This window comes from Onychomys torridus, chromosome 1 (genome assembly GCF_903995425.1).
Source record: "Onychomys torridus chromosome 1, mOncTor1.1, whole genome shotgun sequence".
In the NCBI taxonomy this organism is placed as follows: domain Eukaryota; kingdom Metazoa; phylum Chordata; class Mammalia; order Rodentia; family Cricetidae; genus Onychomys; species Onychomys torridus.
In genome coordinates, this window is record NC_050443.1 from 37,155,361 (window position 1) to 37,173,030 (window position 17,670).

Here is a 17,670-nt window from a genome sequence, read left to right on the forward strand (position 1 = left end):
AGTAAACATTAATTACTTGTAGATGTTTGGCTAACAAAGGAACTCCAAGTGGCTCTTAGTTGTGTTAAATTTACAATAAAATTAACCATGACAACAACCTAAGTAATATCGGCTGGAACTACCACTCATTAATGTCCCATAATTCCTTTTGTTCAGATTTAGTGCACGTAGTTTACAATGCCTTCAAACTTGATTTGAGAATTTCAAGACCCCTTCTTTTCCTATTACATGAAGGTTTCAAAATGAAAGTGGCCCCTGATTTAAACTATTAGAGTCGTTTTTACTTTTCATTCAATCTGTAGTGAAAGTTTGTCATATGTTATGTGATGAACCCTGAAACAAAAGGAAAGATAGGGCATCACCCCTCACAAAACAAGACATATTCCAGACGTATTGGAGAAACCTTCAGATAAACAGGTTACAGCAAGGGGAAAATTTCTGCTGTCAGCCTTGGCTGGTATCTGATTACATCCTTAGCTTTGGGTTGCAGGGAGAGAGAATCAAGTTTGTACTCTCCCAAAGGGTTTGTTCTGAAGCACAGGACTTTAGGTCATACAAAAAATGGCAATGAATAGCTATTAATGGAGGTTAGACAGCCCATGATTATTTGACTCTGGACTTGGAATAGTCCAGTTCTCTATAATCACTGAGTTGATCAGCATCATGGAGATTTTAGTACAGATGTGGCTTGTGGTTGTTGTATTGAAAATTCCAGTTCATACTTTGCATCACAATTTTTTTAATAAATAATTTCCTCATCTAATTAAATGAAAGCTTTTTTAATGCTCAGGAATGTTTATCATTGCCTTATCACATATACACAAATGCTTAGGGGACAAACCAAAGATAGACAAGAGGAGACTGTGGTGGGTATTGTGTTCCCCAAAATATTGTATGTTCCCTGAAATAAACATATCTGGGGTCAGAGAACAGACAGCCACTAGAACAGAGCCAGAAATGGTGGCTAGAAAATGGGAAGAGTAAGCCATAACAGAAGTTGGGCGGTGGTGGTACACACCTTTAATCCGAGCACTTGGGAGGCAGAGCTAGCCAGATCTCTGAGTTCAAGGCCACTTTAGAAACAGCTAAGCATGGTGACCCACGCCTTTAATCCCAGAAACACAACCTTTAATCCCAGGGAGTGGGGGCAGAAAGAGAAAGATATATAAGGCGTGAGGACCAGGAATTAGAGGAGAAAAAAAGCACATAGTTAGTTAAGCATTTGGCTGGAGAAGTATTCGGGCTTTGGAGCAGCACAGTCCAGCTGAGAGCCATTGGGAGGAGGACTCAGAAACTTCCAGCCTGAGGAAACAAAACCAGCAGAGGAACTGGTGAGGTGAGAAAACTGTGGCTTGTTCTGTGTCTCTGATCTTCCAGCAATCACCCCAATAACTGGCCTCGGATTTGACTTCATTAATAAGAACTCTTTAAGTTTCTTGTTACAGGAGACTGGGTAAATAGATTCTAGTATATGTACCTTGGAATTTGAAAGGGTCCTTGAAAGTCATGTTTTGGAAAATAGTTAATGGCATGGGGAAAATATTCATGTTGGTGGGTGAACTGGGGGACTGTGGTGGTTTTTGTTTTCTTTTATAGAATTATCTTTGTTTTTGAAATTTTGATAATGAGCAAGAATTATTTATAACCATAGACAACAATACTATTAGAGAAAAAGAAATAATATATTTTAATAAACAAATTAATGTATTTTATAATATAATACATCTAATCAATATATTCTTCAATATAAGAAGTGAATTTTAAGAATGTTGTTAAAGTGAATTTTGCAAGTTCTAATCACACACACACACACACACACACACACACACAATAAATAAATAAATAAATAAATAAATAAATAAATAAATAACCACACACACAACGTTGGAATCTCAGCATGAGGAACTCGTGAAAACCTGCATTTTTTCAAAATAAATTTACATTATATTTCCCTGTGGAAGCATTATTGAGATGCATAAACATAGAATCCTAAGGGTCTGTGGACCAAATCTGGTCAGCTTCCACACATGTAATATTTACATCCATGTGAAAATGGTTCAGCAGAAAAGAAAGTGAGCCATAAGCCTGCTGTACTGACAAGGACATGGAACAGTAACAGGGCAGAAAGTTACCTGTGTGAAATGAGCTCAGGTAAATGAGTCTACATCCCAGACTAGCATCTGTCTGCAGACAGTTGAAGGCAACCCACAGATCAAAGACAAGATCATGTCAAAACCACAGCCTGTGTTACAGCACCTCAATGAAATTTCACCTATCTTCACACCTCAGCATTTAGAAGATCTCTCTCCTAATTGACAGTCACTTGACAACGAGGCCAAGTCATTCAAGCAGAAAACTTCCTGGATTTAATTTCAGCACTGTTCTAGACTGCTGGAGGATTAGGATGATAAATATACTTGTATTTTTAGTATTTCCTTGTATCAACTTATTCCTGACATGCCATTCAAAATATCTGAAAACACTGAATTCAATTTTTAATTTTTTATTATAGCCAAAGATGGGTTCATTATTACAAATGTGTGCTCTCCAGACACTGAGAGAAACAATCAATCAATGGGACTTGTTGAAACTGAGAAGCTTTTGTAGAGCAAAGGACATGGTTAACAAGACAAAGCAACAGCCTACAGAATGGGAAAAGGTCTTCACCAACCCCACATCTGACAGAGGGCTGATATCCAGAATATATAAAGAACTCAAGAAATTAGACATCAAAATTCCCAAGAGTCCAATTAAGAAATGGGCTATAGAACTAAACAGAGAATTCTCTACAGAGGAAGTTCAAATGGCTGGAAGACATTTAAGGAATTGCTCAACATCCCTAATTATCCAGGAAATGCAAATCAAAATGACTCTAAGACACCACCTTACACCTGTCAGAGTGGCTAAGATCAAAAGCACAGAAGACAGCTTATGCTGGAGAAGATGTGGAGCAAGGGGAACTCTCCTCCACTGCTGGTGGGAATGCAAGCTTGTACAGCCACTTTGGAAATCAATATGGTGCTTCCTTAGAAAATTGGGAATCCATCTCCCCCAAGACCCAGCTGTAGCACTCTTGGGCATATACCCAAGGAATGCTCAATCATACCACAAGGGCATTTGCTCAGCTATGTTCATATCAGCATTGTTTGTAATAGCCAGAACCTGGAAACAACCTAGATGCCCTTCAACTGAAGAATGGATAAAGAAAATATGGTACATCTACACAATGGAGTACTACTCAGCAGAGAAAAACAATGACATCATGAGGTTTGCAGGCAAATGGATGGATCTAGAAAAAATCATCCTGAGTGAGGTAACCCAGACTCAGAAGGACAAACACGGTATGTACTCACTCATAGGAGGATACTAGATGTAAAACAAAGATGACTAGAGTGCTACACAACTCCAGGGAGGCTACCTAGAAAACGGGACCCTAGGAAAGACACAGGGATCACCCAATGACAGAGAAATGGATGAGATCTACATGAACAACCTGGACGACAGTGGGAGTAATAAAGAGCAAGGTTTGAGGGAAAGAAAGCTTAGGGGAGCAGGAGATCCCAGCTGGATCAAGAACAGAAAGGGAGAACAAGGAATAACAGACCGTGATAAATGAAGACCACATGAGAACAGGAATAGGCAGAGTGCTCGAGAGGTCCCCAGAAATCCACAATGATACATCCTCAGTAGACTGCTGGCAATGGTTGAGAGAAAGCCTGATCTGACCTAGTCTGGTGATCAGATGGCCAAACACCCTATCCGTCGAGCTGGAACTCTCATCCAATAACTGATGGAAGTGGATGCAGAGATCCTCAGTCAGGCCCCAGGTGGAGCTCCAGGTATCCGATTGTCAAGAAAGAGGAGGGACTGTAAGATTGTGAATTGTTGAGACCAAGATTGGAAAAAGCACAGGGACAAATAGCCAAACGAATGGAAGCACATGGATTATGAACCAAAGGCTGTGGAGACCCCAGCTGGATCAGGCCCTCTGGATAAGTGAGACAATTGAATAGCTTGAACTGCTATTGGGAGGCATCCAGTCTGTGGGACCAGGACCTGTCCTTAGTGCTGGCTGTTTGGAACCTTGGACTTACACAGGGACACTTTGCTCAGCCTGGAAGGAGGGGACTTGTGGTGGGCATTGTGTTCCCTGAAATATTGTGTGTTCCCCGAAATAAACATATCTGGGGTCAGAGAACAGACAGCCACTAGAACAAAGCCAAAAATGGTGGCTAGAAAATGGGAAGAGTAAGTCATAACAGAAGTTGGGCGGTGCAGAAACCCAACCTTTAATCCCAGGGAGTGGGAGCAGAAAGAGAAAGGTATATAAAGTGTGAGGACCAGGAACTAGAGGAGGAATAAAGCATGTAGTGAGTTAAGCATTTGGTTGGTTAAGTGTTCAGGCTTTGGAGCAACACAGTTCAGCTGAGAGCCATTGGGATGAGGACTCAGAAGCTTGCAGTCTGAGGAAACAGGATCACCTGAGGAACTAGCAAGGTGAGATAGCTGTGGCTTGTTCTGCTTCTCTGATCTTCCAGCATTCACCCCAATAACTGGCCTCAGGTTTGTTTTTATTAATAAGAACCTTTAAGATCCTACTACAGGGACTGGACCTGCCTGTACTGAATCCACCAGGTTTAAATGAATCCCCAGTGCAGTCTTGGCCCTGGAGGAGATGGGAATGGAGGGGAGGGGGAATGGGGGGGATTGTGGGTGCGGGTGCTGTGGATATCGCTCTGTGTAAATAAAGTTCTGATTGTCCAGTGGCCAGGCAGGAAGTATAGGCGGGACAAGAGAGAAGAGAATTCTGGGAAGTAGAAGGTTGGAGAGAGACACCTCCAGCCGCCGCCATGAGAAGCAACATGTAAAGACACAAGCCATAAGCCATGTGGCAAAGTATAGATAAGCAGAAATGGGTTAATTTAAGATAAAAAAGTAGATAACAAGAAGCCTGCCAGAGCCATACAGTTTGTAAACAATGTAAGTTTCTGTGTGCTTTCTTGGTTGGGTGTGAGTGACTGTGGGACTGGCGGGTAAGAGAGATTTGTCCTGACTAGGCCAGGCAGGAAAACTCTAACTACATGCGGGAGCGGGAGGGGGGAGGACAGGGGAACCCATGGCTGATGTGTAAAATTAAAACACAAATATAATAATAAAAATAAATAAATAAAGAAAGAAAGAAAGAAAGAAAGAAAGAAAGAAAGAAAGAAAGAAAGAAAGAAAGAAAGAAAAAGAAAAAAAAATGTGTGCTCTCATAGAATTGGTATGTTCCCTCTTGTGAGGGTATGGATTCCTTGCTTTACTAAATATTGGAAAGATAAAGTGTATTTTTAAATGATGTGAGTGCAACCTGAGATAAATAATTCCTCATTTACCAGTATTTAGAAGAATATTGAATATTCTAATGTAACATTACAAAATCAGAAGTTACTAGGACCATGTTTATATCTCTGATAGACAATATATCTTTTTTTTTTTATATGACTTTCATTTCACAACTCTGCTTAAAAGATACAATTTCTTTGCCCTTTTCTACCTACTGGGTTGCCTCATTCAGCCTTGATAAGATGATTTGTGCCTAGTCTTATTGCTTTTTGTTATTCTGTGTTCTGTTGTTATCAACAGGAAGTCTGTTTTTGTTTTGTTTTGTTTTGTTTTTTTCTGAAGGGAAAAGGAGGAGCAGTGCATCTGGGGGAAAGAAGAGGTGGGAGGAACTGGGAGAAGGAGATGGAAGGGAGGAAGGGAGGCTGAGGTTCCAATGAGTTGTATGAGAGAAGAATAAAGAAAAATTTAGTCATATGTAAATATCAGGAGATCTGTTAATTTGTACAAAAGTAGATTTATTTATTTTAGTAACATGAATATTTAGGTCTTTTTTTCCACTACTGTGCATATAGCAAATGACATAACTGAACTACAGTCCTTGGGATTTAGTCCTCAATATAAATCAGAGAAATTTTCACTTAAATTGTGGTGTTTTTACAGATTGCTCTAAAGATATTCTACATGCTAGCAACTTGAAACTGTTTGGTGATGATCTCATCTTACAATTTTGATTTTGTATTTTATGTTGCATTTTTCTTTGAGAAGAATCAATAGGCTTCATCAAACTGGGAAGAGTGATCTACTTACTCTGCACAGCACTCCCTTAGGATGTATTGTTCCCAAAAGTGCTCAAAACTGTCCCGTTTCCATATGCCACTTATCACAAAGGCAGATGCTGTCTCCTTGACTTCCAATGTATGGCTCAATACAATCTTCTTTTAGGCATCTCCTCCACTGCTTCCTTGTATCAAGCCACAGTCTTATTTGATATTGTAACTCTCTCACAAATCAGAATATTATTTTAGTCCATGCAAGGTTGAGGTTGGAGTGGGTATCAACTGGAGAAGCTGATTTGTTTAGGAGCCTTGAGCACTGAAGCATTTTTGCTGTATTGTCCTGATAAAGCTGCAATTAAATTATATACCCATAGATTAAATTATATACACATAGAAAATTATCCTAGTGATAAATGTTATTTCATATTAGTTTGATAATTTAATCAATTACATATTACCCTATTCAAAAAGACTTTGAAAGATGAAATTTTATAGTTATTTTATCAAATAATCTTATGATCTTTTAAAAATTACATTTTATTGACAAAAACATGATGACAACCTCCTGTTCTCTTCGACTCTCTATTATGATAATGCTACACAACAGTAGGCTGGAGAGGTGGCTCTGCATTTGAAAATGTGTCCTTCTCTTGTGGAAGACCCTGAGTTCAATTCCTAGCATCCATGTGTGTCAGCCCTAGCTGCTTGTAACTCCAGATCCTAGGGGATCCTATGCCTCTGGCTCCTCAGTCACATGCATATACTCATTCACACACACACAGAGAGAGAGAGAGAGAGAGAGAGAGAGAGAGAGAGAGAGACAGAGACAGAGAGACAGAGAGACAGAGAGACAGAGTGATGGAGAGAGACAGAGAAAGACAGAGACAGAAAGAGAGAGAGAGAGAGGGAAAAGGAGGAAAGGAGAGTTGGAGGGAGGGAGGGGTGTTCTATATGTGTGTGTGTGTGTGTATATGTATGTATGTAAGGAAGACACATCTATCTTCAGAAAGCTTGGTTTCTATAATGCTATTATTGCTACATAAATAAGGAAGCCGTTACTAAAAGCCAGCAGGTAGAATGTACTGTGAATAGTGATATGAAGTCACAACATGCCCACGTGGTTGGGCATGCCTGGCCGACCTAGACACTCCCACCGAGTTATTTCTGGTTCAAAATAGCCATTTCCAGGTCAAAACATCTCACGTGACTAGGACTCCATGGCTTTGCTTGGTTGCATAAAGCACATGCAGCCATGTAATCTACGTGCATGTGTGGAGTAGCCACGTGCATTCCTGTACACATGCGCGGCCCACTCTTTATAAGCTGGTGCCGTTTTTTGGACCAGTCTCTCCTTTCTCTTGACCATGTGTGTTTCCCACAGGCCTGTCATGTCTGTCTCTTCCTATCCTATCTCAATAAAAACTGTTCTGTGGATTTGTTGTGTCTCGGGACGTTTCCTCACAGGGTAAGAGCACCAAATAACTGACAAATAGAAATTAGGGGCTTAATAGAGAGCTGGCTCAGTGATTATGAACATTTATTACTTCTAGAGGACCCAAGTTTGTATAGCAGCCACCAACATTGTTAACTCCAGGTCTAGGTGATTTGTGTCCCTCTTAGGTCTCCAAGGCACATCCAGATGTGCACAAACAAACACACACACACACACATACACACACACACACACACACACATACACACACACACACACAGAGTGAGAGAGAGAGAGATAGAGAGAGATGGATTGCCCAGAGTCCAGGGAAGACGGTAAGTCTGGTGTGGGATATCTGAGGGAAAAAAATCTATGTACACTATTCTTTTATGTCTGTTAACTTTATTCCTCTAAGACAAATTTTTTTCTATACAGCTACAGCTCCATCAGGCATTCAGGACAGGAATAAGTCTAGATACACCAAGCTCTTTGTCCATCTACTTTATTTCTCTGGTGTGAAATCCTGTCTACATAGCTTCAGTTCCATCCTGACACTCAGTTCGTCTTTGTCCCCTCTTTTACAGCCCTCTCATAGTCCTGCTAACAACTAAGCTCTTATGCTTCCAGCCTCATCTTCGTCCTCTACTCCTGGCTCTGATGAACTCTACAAGTGTTCTACCTTACCATCTACAAAACCTCTGTGTTCTTCCTTTCTCCCTGGTCATGCTGTTCTGTCTGCCACTACAGAAAACCTCTGTCTCTTTTTTTCCTTGGCCATGTAGTTCTCTGCATCCTCAGGAATGTTGCTCCACACTACCTTCCACCTTGATATGTAAAAACCTCTTTTGTTCTCAGTCAATTGCTCTAGAGAGCCACTAGGCCTCAAGGCAAGGGGATGGTCTGAGCTTCATTTGCACAAGAAACAAAGCTATGCATCTACTGCTTTCTTGGCTCTGCCTGCATGACCTTATCCAAGTACTGGCTTTCCAAAAAACAACCAACTAAACAGACAAACAAAACCTTAGTGATTTGCATAATTAGTATAGTAGAAGAAATGCTTTATGGAGCTGAATTTGCATTAAATATTGTGAGTTTGGCTATTACCTCTTTGTACAAAATAGTTCTCATACAATAAGAGAAATTGTTTTTTGATGCCTAAATAAATGCATACTCCATCAAGGAAGGACTGGAAGCCTTAGGCAATTATCTGGATGGAGTAGAAGTACTGTCAGAAGAGTGAAGGAACCCGAGCTCATATTAAATTCATCAAACTTCACTCAGGGTGAAATGGAATTGCATAACATTGGTTAATTTAGGAGATTCCAATACAAAAACAAGTTAAATAATGACATGTAAATGTGAATCTATTAGGTCTTGAAATTGCTGACATTCTAATTTCGTTTTTAATGACACAGAAACTGATTTTAAAAGGTTTTAGTTTTTAAATAAAGGTCATTGTCCTGTGAGAAGACAGTACCATAAATTTCTGCAATGACACAAGAATTACTATTTTTTTTTTAAAACAAAGAAAATACACCATTGAAGAGCCATTTGGATGAGATGTGATTTTTACCAACATATATGCGTGACTATTCTCCATAAGCTAAGTAAACTCACTAAGGTGACTCAGGTCTGCAAAGCACACACCTTGCTGGGGGTTCAGAATGCAAGAGAGAATCCAAACAGCTTGGAGGTTATTTGACATCCTGAAATTTGATGGTTTAGGGCAGATTAGTTTAAAGATGAATGTAATGAGATGTTTGAAATCATAATTTGAGGTATGAATAAATGCTTCATGATACATATGAAGGACACATAAGCCAGAAACAGCACTTATGCCGAACTTATTCACAAACTCTCCAAATGAAGAACATTCTGACCAGTTTACACATCAGCTTGAAAACAGGATGACATTTTTATCAGTGTTTTAGACTTTGGACCCATGCAACCTGAGCACTGGAGGCTTAGAATGACTCACTGCTCTTCAGTGGAGGTAGTGCTTGCTATTACATCTGCCAGCAAGAGTAGCTCTGAGACTACTAACTTTAGAACTTCAGACAAGACTTGACAAAAGCCCTGAGCAATAGCAGCAGATCTTGAGCTGGCTTTTTCTCACAGGATCTGAGGCAGATGCTGCTGCAGTTGCGCTATGCTGGGCAAATTCCTTACAGTGCCCTGGAGATCCTGCCTCCACAAAGACTGCACCACTCTCCCTGCACACCAACTTTCACAGCTCTTCTTGAAGTGTGTCATCCTGTGCACATAACATTTTCTTGTTCTAGACTCTGACACTCCCTGTATATTTTTCCTAATTATTCAAATTATTAAATAAGCAAATCTGTCAGTTATATAAGTGGAAGAAAATCAAACAGTAGTTAAGATTTTATTTACCATGAAGTGTTAGGGTCGGCATCTGAAACAGAGAGCTTCACTCAGATATCGGGTCACAAAAGAAGCTTTACTAACATGAGCTCGTGGGACACCAGCGTGAAGAGTAGCTAGTGACCCCGAGTTTAAGGCTCGCAGGCCTTTTATGAGGCAGTTCTACCAGGGCAGGGGAGTGGGGTCACCCAGAGTGCAGACATGTGGACGCCAGATGTCTCCGAGGTCTTTCTCAGAGTCTGGGTAGGTAAACGAATGCCAAGCTTATCTAGCAAGGGATTATTTGGCAAGCATTCTTCTCAAGCAATTTATCTTGCAAACACAACCGCAGGCGGTCATCTTGCAAGCATCCTGTTAACACAGCATGATGGGCTAACTTTTCTGGTATGGGGCGTGGGGGCAGAGTGCAGTATTTTCCACTGAATCTACAATTAGCAGAGCTAGTGGGGGGGCCTTGTTTCCCTTACAATGGCCTTTCATTCCTCCTCCCTTTCTCTTGTGCCAACCTTTAATCCTAAAGGTCACTGCCAGATACTGTCTGGTACCATTGTCTCAGGACCATCATCTTAACCCCATTTACCTGGGATCCTACAAAAGCCGAGATTCGATTGAGGATACATGGTCCAACCATGAGGATAAGAATTAATACAATAAGTGGTCCTGTGAGGGCTGACAATAATGTAGTTAGCCATGGGGATTGATTATACCATCCCTCAAGCCAGCTTTGAGAGCCTCGTAAGTTCTTTTCTCTGGCATCTAATCTTTCTCTAAGTTTGGTCATCGATTCCCTTACTACACCTGTATGATCCGTGTAGAAGCAACAGTTTTCCTTCAGGGCAGTGCACAGACCACCTTCCTTTAAGAACAGTAAGTCCAGTCCTCGTCTATTTTGCAAGACCACTTCCGATAGCGAAGTTAAAGACTTTTCTAGGGCAGTAACGGAGGTATTGATTGCTCTCAGGTCTTGTTGGACTGCCGCTTCTAGGATCCCCAACTGCCTAGGGCCTTCAATTAATGCTGCTGCTCCGGTTCCTACCCCAGCTAGCACTCCTGCTCCTAGCAACATGGCTAGGGTGGCACTGACAGGTTCTCTGGGGAACCTAGTCCTGCCCGCAAAATGCTCCTCAAACTCTTCAGCTGGGTAATAGACTAGCCTCGGGTAGATTTGGACAAGGACACAGAAGTCTCTAGACTGGTTGAAACTTGCAACCGAGACACACGGGTGAGTCCTGTACTGCATGCCCAATATAGGCCGAGGGCTGGGACAAGGAAGAGGGACCCATTTGTGGTTGTTATGTTCTCTGTGCGGGCACAGAGGGGTCTCCCCGAGGTAGGGGTATGTCCTAGACAGGCTCCCAGGCCTGTTACTTCAGGTAAAGTTAACATATGCTTGGTCCCCCAATCACAGCTAGCTGAGGTGTTGTAAGTGAAACTTTCATTCATAGCCATCCCCTCATAATAAGGAGGGCTGAGCTGAAGGCAGATCCAGCAGGTCTCAGTGAGATTGGGATAGGTTGAATTCAAAGCCTGATATCCTCCTTTGATTAAGTTTATAAGTCTTTCTCCTGTCCCTAGGCCTGGGGGAGTTGTTGGAGGGCCTGAAATGCTTTCTGGGGGTGTGGGGCAAATCTCAGGCTGATAGATTTTAGGCATGGGCCCCTTTTGGTCCGGAAGGACCGAGTTTGGGCCGATAGCCGGGCGAACTAGTGTATTATCCTTGTTTAGCCTTATCTTAAAGAGAAGCCCAAAATCATGTCTGGGAGCATAGAATCTCAAACCCCAAGTCTGACCTTTGTACCATTCAGCTAGAGATGTGGATGTTTTTCCTTCAGTAGTGAAGGTTATGTTTAGTACATTACACAGGGAGGTGTTCTGGCATCCCGTGACGTGCTTACCCTTAGGTGCAAGGTCATCTGGGTGGCAAGGATGATGAACCAGATAAGGGCCCCTGGCCAGTTCAGGATAAGTGATGTTTTGCCCTACTCGGATCCAATCCCATGTAGAGCTAGGTTTCCAATATGTGGTTCCAATGGTTTCGCATCCCCAAGCCTTACAGTATAGGGATTCTGGTCGCCCGCACCTATGAATATCCCCTCTTTTTCTACCATCTTGGGGGCATACATAGAATGACAAATAATTGAGGAGGCATCTCCTCCGGGGGGTGGCGCATCCCTGAGGCCTTCCATCATTCATTTTTCCTTCACTTGTTATGGGGAGTTCGCTACAGGGTTCCTTCCCCTGCAAGTCCCAGGTGTCTAGTCCAGCTGCTAACTGACAGATATCTGGCTGGAGTGTAGGCCACCAGGTTCCCAGCGGGTAGTCTGAGCTAGACACTGTCCATACCATATCCCCCATCCCAGATTTCACTTGCCAAGTTTGTGGTTGTGGCCGGTGGAGGTTTGTCTGGCCAGCTTCTGCGCCTAATGCAGAGTTTGAGGGGATGCTCAGTCCACTCCACAGTCCAGTCCAAATCAGCATCCAGGTCAGGGGTAGGTTTGAGATGGGAGCCATGAATCCAGGCAGCAATCCCGTCCACCTTGACTGCCGTCAGGGTGGTCAGCAGGACTTGGTATGGTCCCTTCCACCGGGGTTCCAAAGTCTGATGCTGGTGTCTGCGGACGTATACAAAGTCCCCCACGTGGAACTGATGGGCAGCACTGTCCCCACCGGGTTGGTACGCCGCGGACAGCTGCTTCCACAGTGTATGCTGGACAGATGATAAAGCTTGCAGCCTGTCAAACAGAGGGGAAGGCATGATTTCTCCTTGCTGGATGGTTAGGTTCTTAACTGGGTGTGCACACCCAAAGAGCAGTTCAAAGGGGGTAAGACCCATGAAGGAAGGGGTATTTCTAGCTCTAAAGAGGGCATACGGTAGGAGCATCGTCCAATCTCTAGAGCCAGTCTCCATGGTCAATTTGGTTAAGGTCTCCTTAATGGTCTTGTTGGTTCTTTCTACCTGTCCAGAGCTCTGGGGTCTGTATGCACAATGCAGCTTCCAATCAATCCCCAGTATTTTTGCCAGTCCCTGACTTACCTGGGCCACAAACGCTGGGCCATTATCTGACCCAATTACCTGAGGCAGTCCAAATCTTGGGAAGATTTCTTCCAGGATTTTCTTAGCGACTATTACTGCAGTCTCCTTTTTGGTGGGGTAGGCTTCTACCCATCCTGTAAAGGTATCTACAAACACTAGCAGGTACTTTAGGCCATACTTAGCTGGCTTTACCTCGGTGAAGTCTACTTCCCAATGCTGGCCAGGGCGGGTTCCTCGTAGTCTTTTTCCGGGGGCCAGTTTCCCAGGATATGCTGGCAGGCCCGGCAAGCAGCTACCACCTTCTCTGCCATTTGCTTCTTCTCAGTTGGGGAGAGGGTCTTATCTTCTGTAGTCAGCTGGATCAATTTTCTGCTGCCCAGATGGGTTAATTTGTGGATCCTTTCCAGAGTGTCTTTCAGAAGTTCCAGGGGTGGAGCCTCTTCAGAAGCTGGATCCTCCAGAGTCGAGGCCTGAATGGCCAGGCTCCTTGGATCCCGGAGGGCAGCCTCCTTAGCATCTTGATCGGCCTTCCTGTTTTCCGCTGCCACTGGGGAGTCCCCTTTTTGATGCCCAGGGCAATGTACGATGGCCAGCTCTCGGGGCAACATTACAGCCTCCAATAGGGCCTCAATTTCTTTTTTATTTTTTATTTCTTTTCGGGCCGATGTTAGTAGACCTCTCTCCCAATATATTGCCCCATGCACATGCGCTGTTGCGAATGCATACTGGCTGTCAGTATAGATTGTGGCCCGTTTCCCTGCAGCCATGGTGAGAGCTCACGTGAGCGCGATCAATTCTGCTTTCTGGACTGAAGTTCCTTCCGGGAGGCTACTAGACCAAATTACCCAATTTTTGTCCACTACGGCTGCTCTGCTTTCCTCTGCCCCTCACTCAGGAAGCTGCTGCCATCCGTATACCATATCAGATCAGAATGGGCTAGAGGCTGGTCTGTTAGGTCCTTTTGGACCCCGGTCTCTTCGGCTAGGATGGCCTCACAGTTATGGACTAATTCATTCTCACACTCCTCCGGGGAGATTGGGAGGAGAGTGGCCGGATTTAAAAGGGACGGGGGCCCAAATGTGATGCGGTCTCGGTCTAGTAGCATTGTCTGGTAATAGGTGGCCCGGGCATTGCTCAGCCATCGTTCGGGCGGCTGGCGAACAATGCTCTCCAGGGCATGGGGAGCAATGATGGTCAGGTGCTGCCCCAGAGTCAATTTGTCCGCGTCTCTCACCAAAGTAGCCACTGCTGCCACTGCCCGAAGGCAAGTAGGCCATCCTCTAGCCACTGGGTCGAGTTGTTTGGATAAGTAGGCGATGGGCCTTTTCCAGGGTCCAAGAGCTTGCGCTAGTACACCAACCTCCACCCCCTTTTTCTCGTGGAGGTACAGGGTGAAGGGCTTACTCACATCAGGAAGGGCGAGGGCAGGTGCTGACAGGAGTGCCTTCTTCAGCGTCTCGAACACTGTCTGGTGTTCCTTTTGCCAGACAAAGGAGTTCTTTTACTTGAGTAAGGGGGACAATGGCTCAGTTATGGCGGTGAATCCTGGGATCCATAGGCGACAGAACCCTGCCGCACCTAGGAACTCCCGCAGTTGACGGCGATCCGATGGGGCCGGGATGTTGGCCACCATTTTCTTTCGGGCGTCTGTCAGCCATCTTTTCCCTCCTTCAAGAGAGTAGCCAAGAAAGGTGACTTGGTTCTGGCAAATTTGTGCCTTCTTGGTGGATGCTCTATATCCCAAGATATTTTGTCAAGGTACCCAGCAGTTTCTCTGTCCCCCGCCTACAGGCATCTCGGTTGTCAGTTGCCAGTAGGAGGTCATCAACGTATTGGAGGAGAGTGACCTTGGGGGTTGTCTCTCGGAACTCTCGGAGGTCCTGATGCAAGGCCTCATCGAAGATGGTTGGAGAGTTTTTGAATCCCTGTGGGAGCCTGGTCCAAGTTAACTGCCCTGTTCTCCATTTCTCAGGGTCTGACCATTCAAAGGCAAAAAGTTTCTGAGAGTCCAGGTGAAGGGGCAGGCAGAAGAAAGCATCCTTCAGATCTAAAACTGTGTACCAATTTCGTTCTGGGGGCAGCGTACTTAGAAGGTTGTAGGGGTTGGGCACTGTGGGGTTTATGTCCATTACTTGAGTGTTTACTTCCCATAGGTCTTGGACGGGTCTATAATCATTAGTTCCCGGCTTCCTTTCCGGGAGCGGAGTATTCCAATCTGATTGGCATGGTCTTAGTATGCCAAGTTCTAGGAATCATTCTATGTGGGGTTTAATGCCCTCTCTGGCCTCTCGGCTGAGGGGGTATTGTCTAACCCGAGCCGGAACTGCTGTGGGTTTTAAGGTGACCACAACGGGTGGCTGTTCTACTGCCAGTCCAGGTCCCCCCATCTCTGCCCAAGCCTCCGGGAACCTGCGGATCCATTCTTCATTTCCCAATCCTGTGGGGACCATGGTCAGTTGGGCCGCGGGGATGGTGGTCCCATACAGCCAATATTCCTCTGTTGCTGGGAGTTCTAGAGTGAGGAGGCAGAGGTCCCTGACCATGGGATGGGCAAACTTTAATTCAGGTCCTTGGGTAGTGAAAGTTATTTGGGCTCCTAATTTTGTCAGGAGATCCATCCCCAGGAGAGGCGCTGGACAGTCAGGGAGGACCAGAAAAGAATGTTGCACAGTACCTTTCCCCAAGTTGACTGTTCTCTGAGTGGTCCAGGGTCTCTCTCTACTCCCATTGGCCCCTTGGACTAGAGACTTGCGGGAAGATAGTGGCCCGAGTGGTTGTTGTATTGCTGAATAGACTGCTCCCGTATCTACTTCAAAGTCGACTGGGGTCCCCTCCACTTCAAAGGTTACCCGGAGATCAGGGAGGGGTTCCAAACCCTGACTTCCTCAGTCCTCAAGGGCCAAGACTGACCGGCCTCGTCCTCTCTGTTTTTTGGGGCACTCTTGGGCCCAATGACCCTCTTCCTTGCAGTATGCACATTGGTTAGGCTTTAAAGGCGGGCGACCTCCTTTGCCTCGAGGCCCTGAGTTGTCTTTCACTGCCACTGCCAGGATCCGTGATAAATTTCGATTTTGCCGCTTCTCTCTTTGTCTTTCCTTTTCTTCTCTCTCTTTTTCTAACCTAGCTTCTTTTTCCTCTGCAGTTTCTCTTTTATAATAAACCTTTTCTGCTTCCTTGACTAAATCTCTCAAACTCAGTCCCTGCAAACCATCTAATCTCTGTAACTTGGGTCTTACGTCTGCAGCTGACTGGCCTATAAAGGCCATCGCTACCGCCCCCTTTTGTTCTTCAGACTGTGGATCGAAAGGTGTATACCTCCTGTATGCTTCCATGAGCCTTTCAAGGAAGGCAGAGGGGGTTTCATCAGGCCCTTGGAGAACCTCACCTACCTTAGCCAAATTAGTGGGCCTTCTGGCAGCCACATGGAGACCCGCAATTAGAGTCTGGCGATAGAGGGACAGATGCTCCCTACCTTCCGGGGTATTTGGGTCCCAGGTTGGTCGTCTTAGTGGGAAGTGCTCATCAATCAGGGTGGGGAGTTGAGTCGGTCGCCCATCTGGTCCGGGGACTAGTTTCCTGGCTTCCAGGAGAATGCGCTCTCTCTCTTCTGTAGTGAAGAGGATCCCCAGGAGCTGCTGGCAATCGTCCCAAGTAGGTTGGTAGGAATACATGATGGAATCTAAGAGACCTGTTAATCTGGAGGGGTCCTCAGAAAATGGAGGGTTATTATTTTTCCAGTTATATAAGTCAGAGGAGGAAAAGGGCCAGTATTGGAGAGCGGGCATGTCACCCCCGGCCCCATCATCGACTGTTCCCCCAATGGGGTGCAAAGGCAGTGTGATAGCCGGGGGTGCCTCATCTGTGGGCCTTGCTCTCCTCTGGTGGGTTCCCTGTGTTGGACCCGATGGAGAGACCAAGACAGACTCGGGCCCAGTCTCTGTTGGAGGTCGTGGTTCGGGCCAATAGGGAGGCGGTCGTGGTGGTGGTGGGCGGTATAAGGCAAATGAAATGAGGTCATTCTGGGATTCAGGTAAGGGGGGTTGAGGAGGGGATGGAGTCGGTAATGGAGTCGATTGGGAAGGTTTTGTCACGAGAATCGGAGCAGAAGTGAGTGAAGGCGCTATAGGAGCAGTCAGGAAGGGTCGGACCCACTTAGGAGGGTCAGTCACCAGATCCTCCCATACCCAAATGTAGGCCTGCTGGTCCGGGTATCCGTGCGAACCTGGAATGAAAATCTTTTGTTTGACTGCCCTAATTATATTAAGATCAAAAGTACCATCTACTGGCCTCCCGACTCCGAAGGTGGGCCATTCAGACGAACAGAAAGTCTGCCACTTTCCCTTCCTCACCCGAACCGCCAGGTTCAACGCACGGTCCGTCACTGCCGACCAATGAGAGAGGGTTAGGGACAAAGGGGTGGAGGCAGACTTGGCGGCAGGCTGTCCCATTCCAAACAAGTAGAAACAGACACAGAAGGACACAAAAATCGAGACACAACACACAAACAAGACAAGCCGGCAAAATGGTAGGGAAAATGAAACCAAAAGATTGTCTATTGGCCTGGGCCGTCTGAAAAATCTCCTAGACAAAAGGGAATCAGACGGGGCCCCTGTCTCAGGCTCCCCACACTCCAGAGCGTCCTCCAGAGCTGCAGCCTGTGGGTTCAGGACACGTCTGTCCCCCACTGTCCAAGGGTCCTCACAGGCCGCTTGAACAGCTGC

The 17,670-nt window shown here is 45.1% G+C and overlaps 1 protein-coding gene across 1 annotated transcript; it reads right to left on the bottom strand.

Moving 5' to 3' along the window:
• Positions 1-12,241: 12,241 nt before the first annotated feature.
• Positions 12,242-17,397, bottom strand: LOC118596558. The gene is given in 5 exon segments (XM_036207495.1): positions 12,242-13,221; positions 13,224-13,820; positions 13,823-14,693; positions 14,695-16,719; positions 17,089-17,397. Coding segments are annotated over 5 exon segments (4,782 nt in total).
• Between the last annotated feature and the right edge of the window lie 273 nt (positions 17,398-17,670).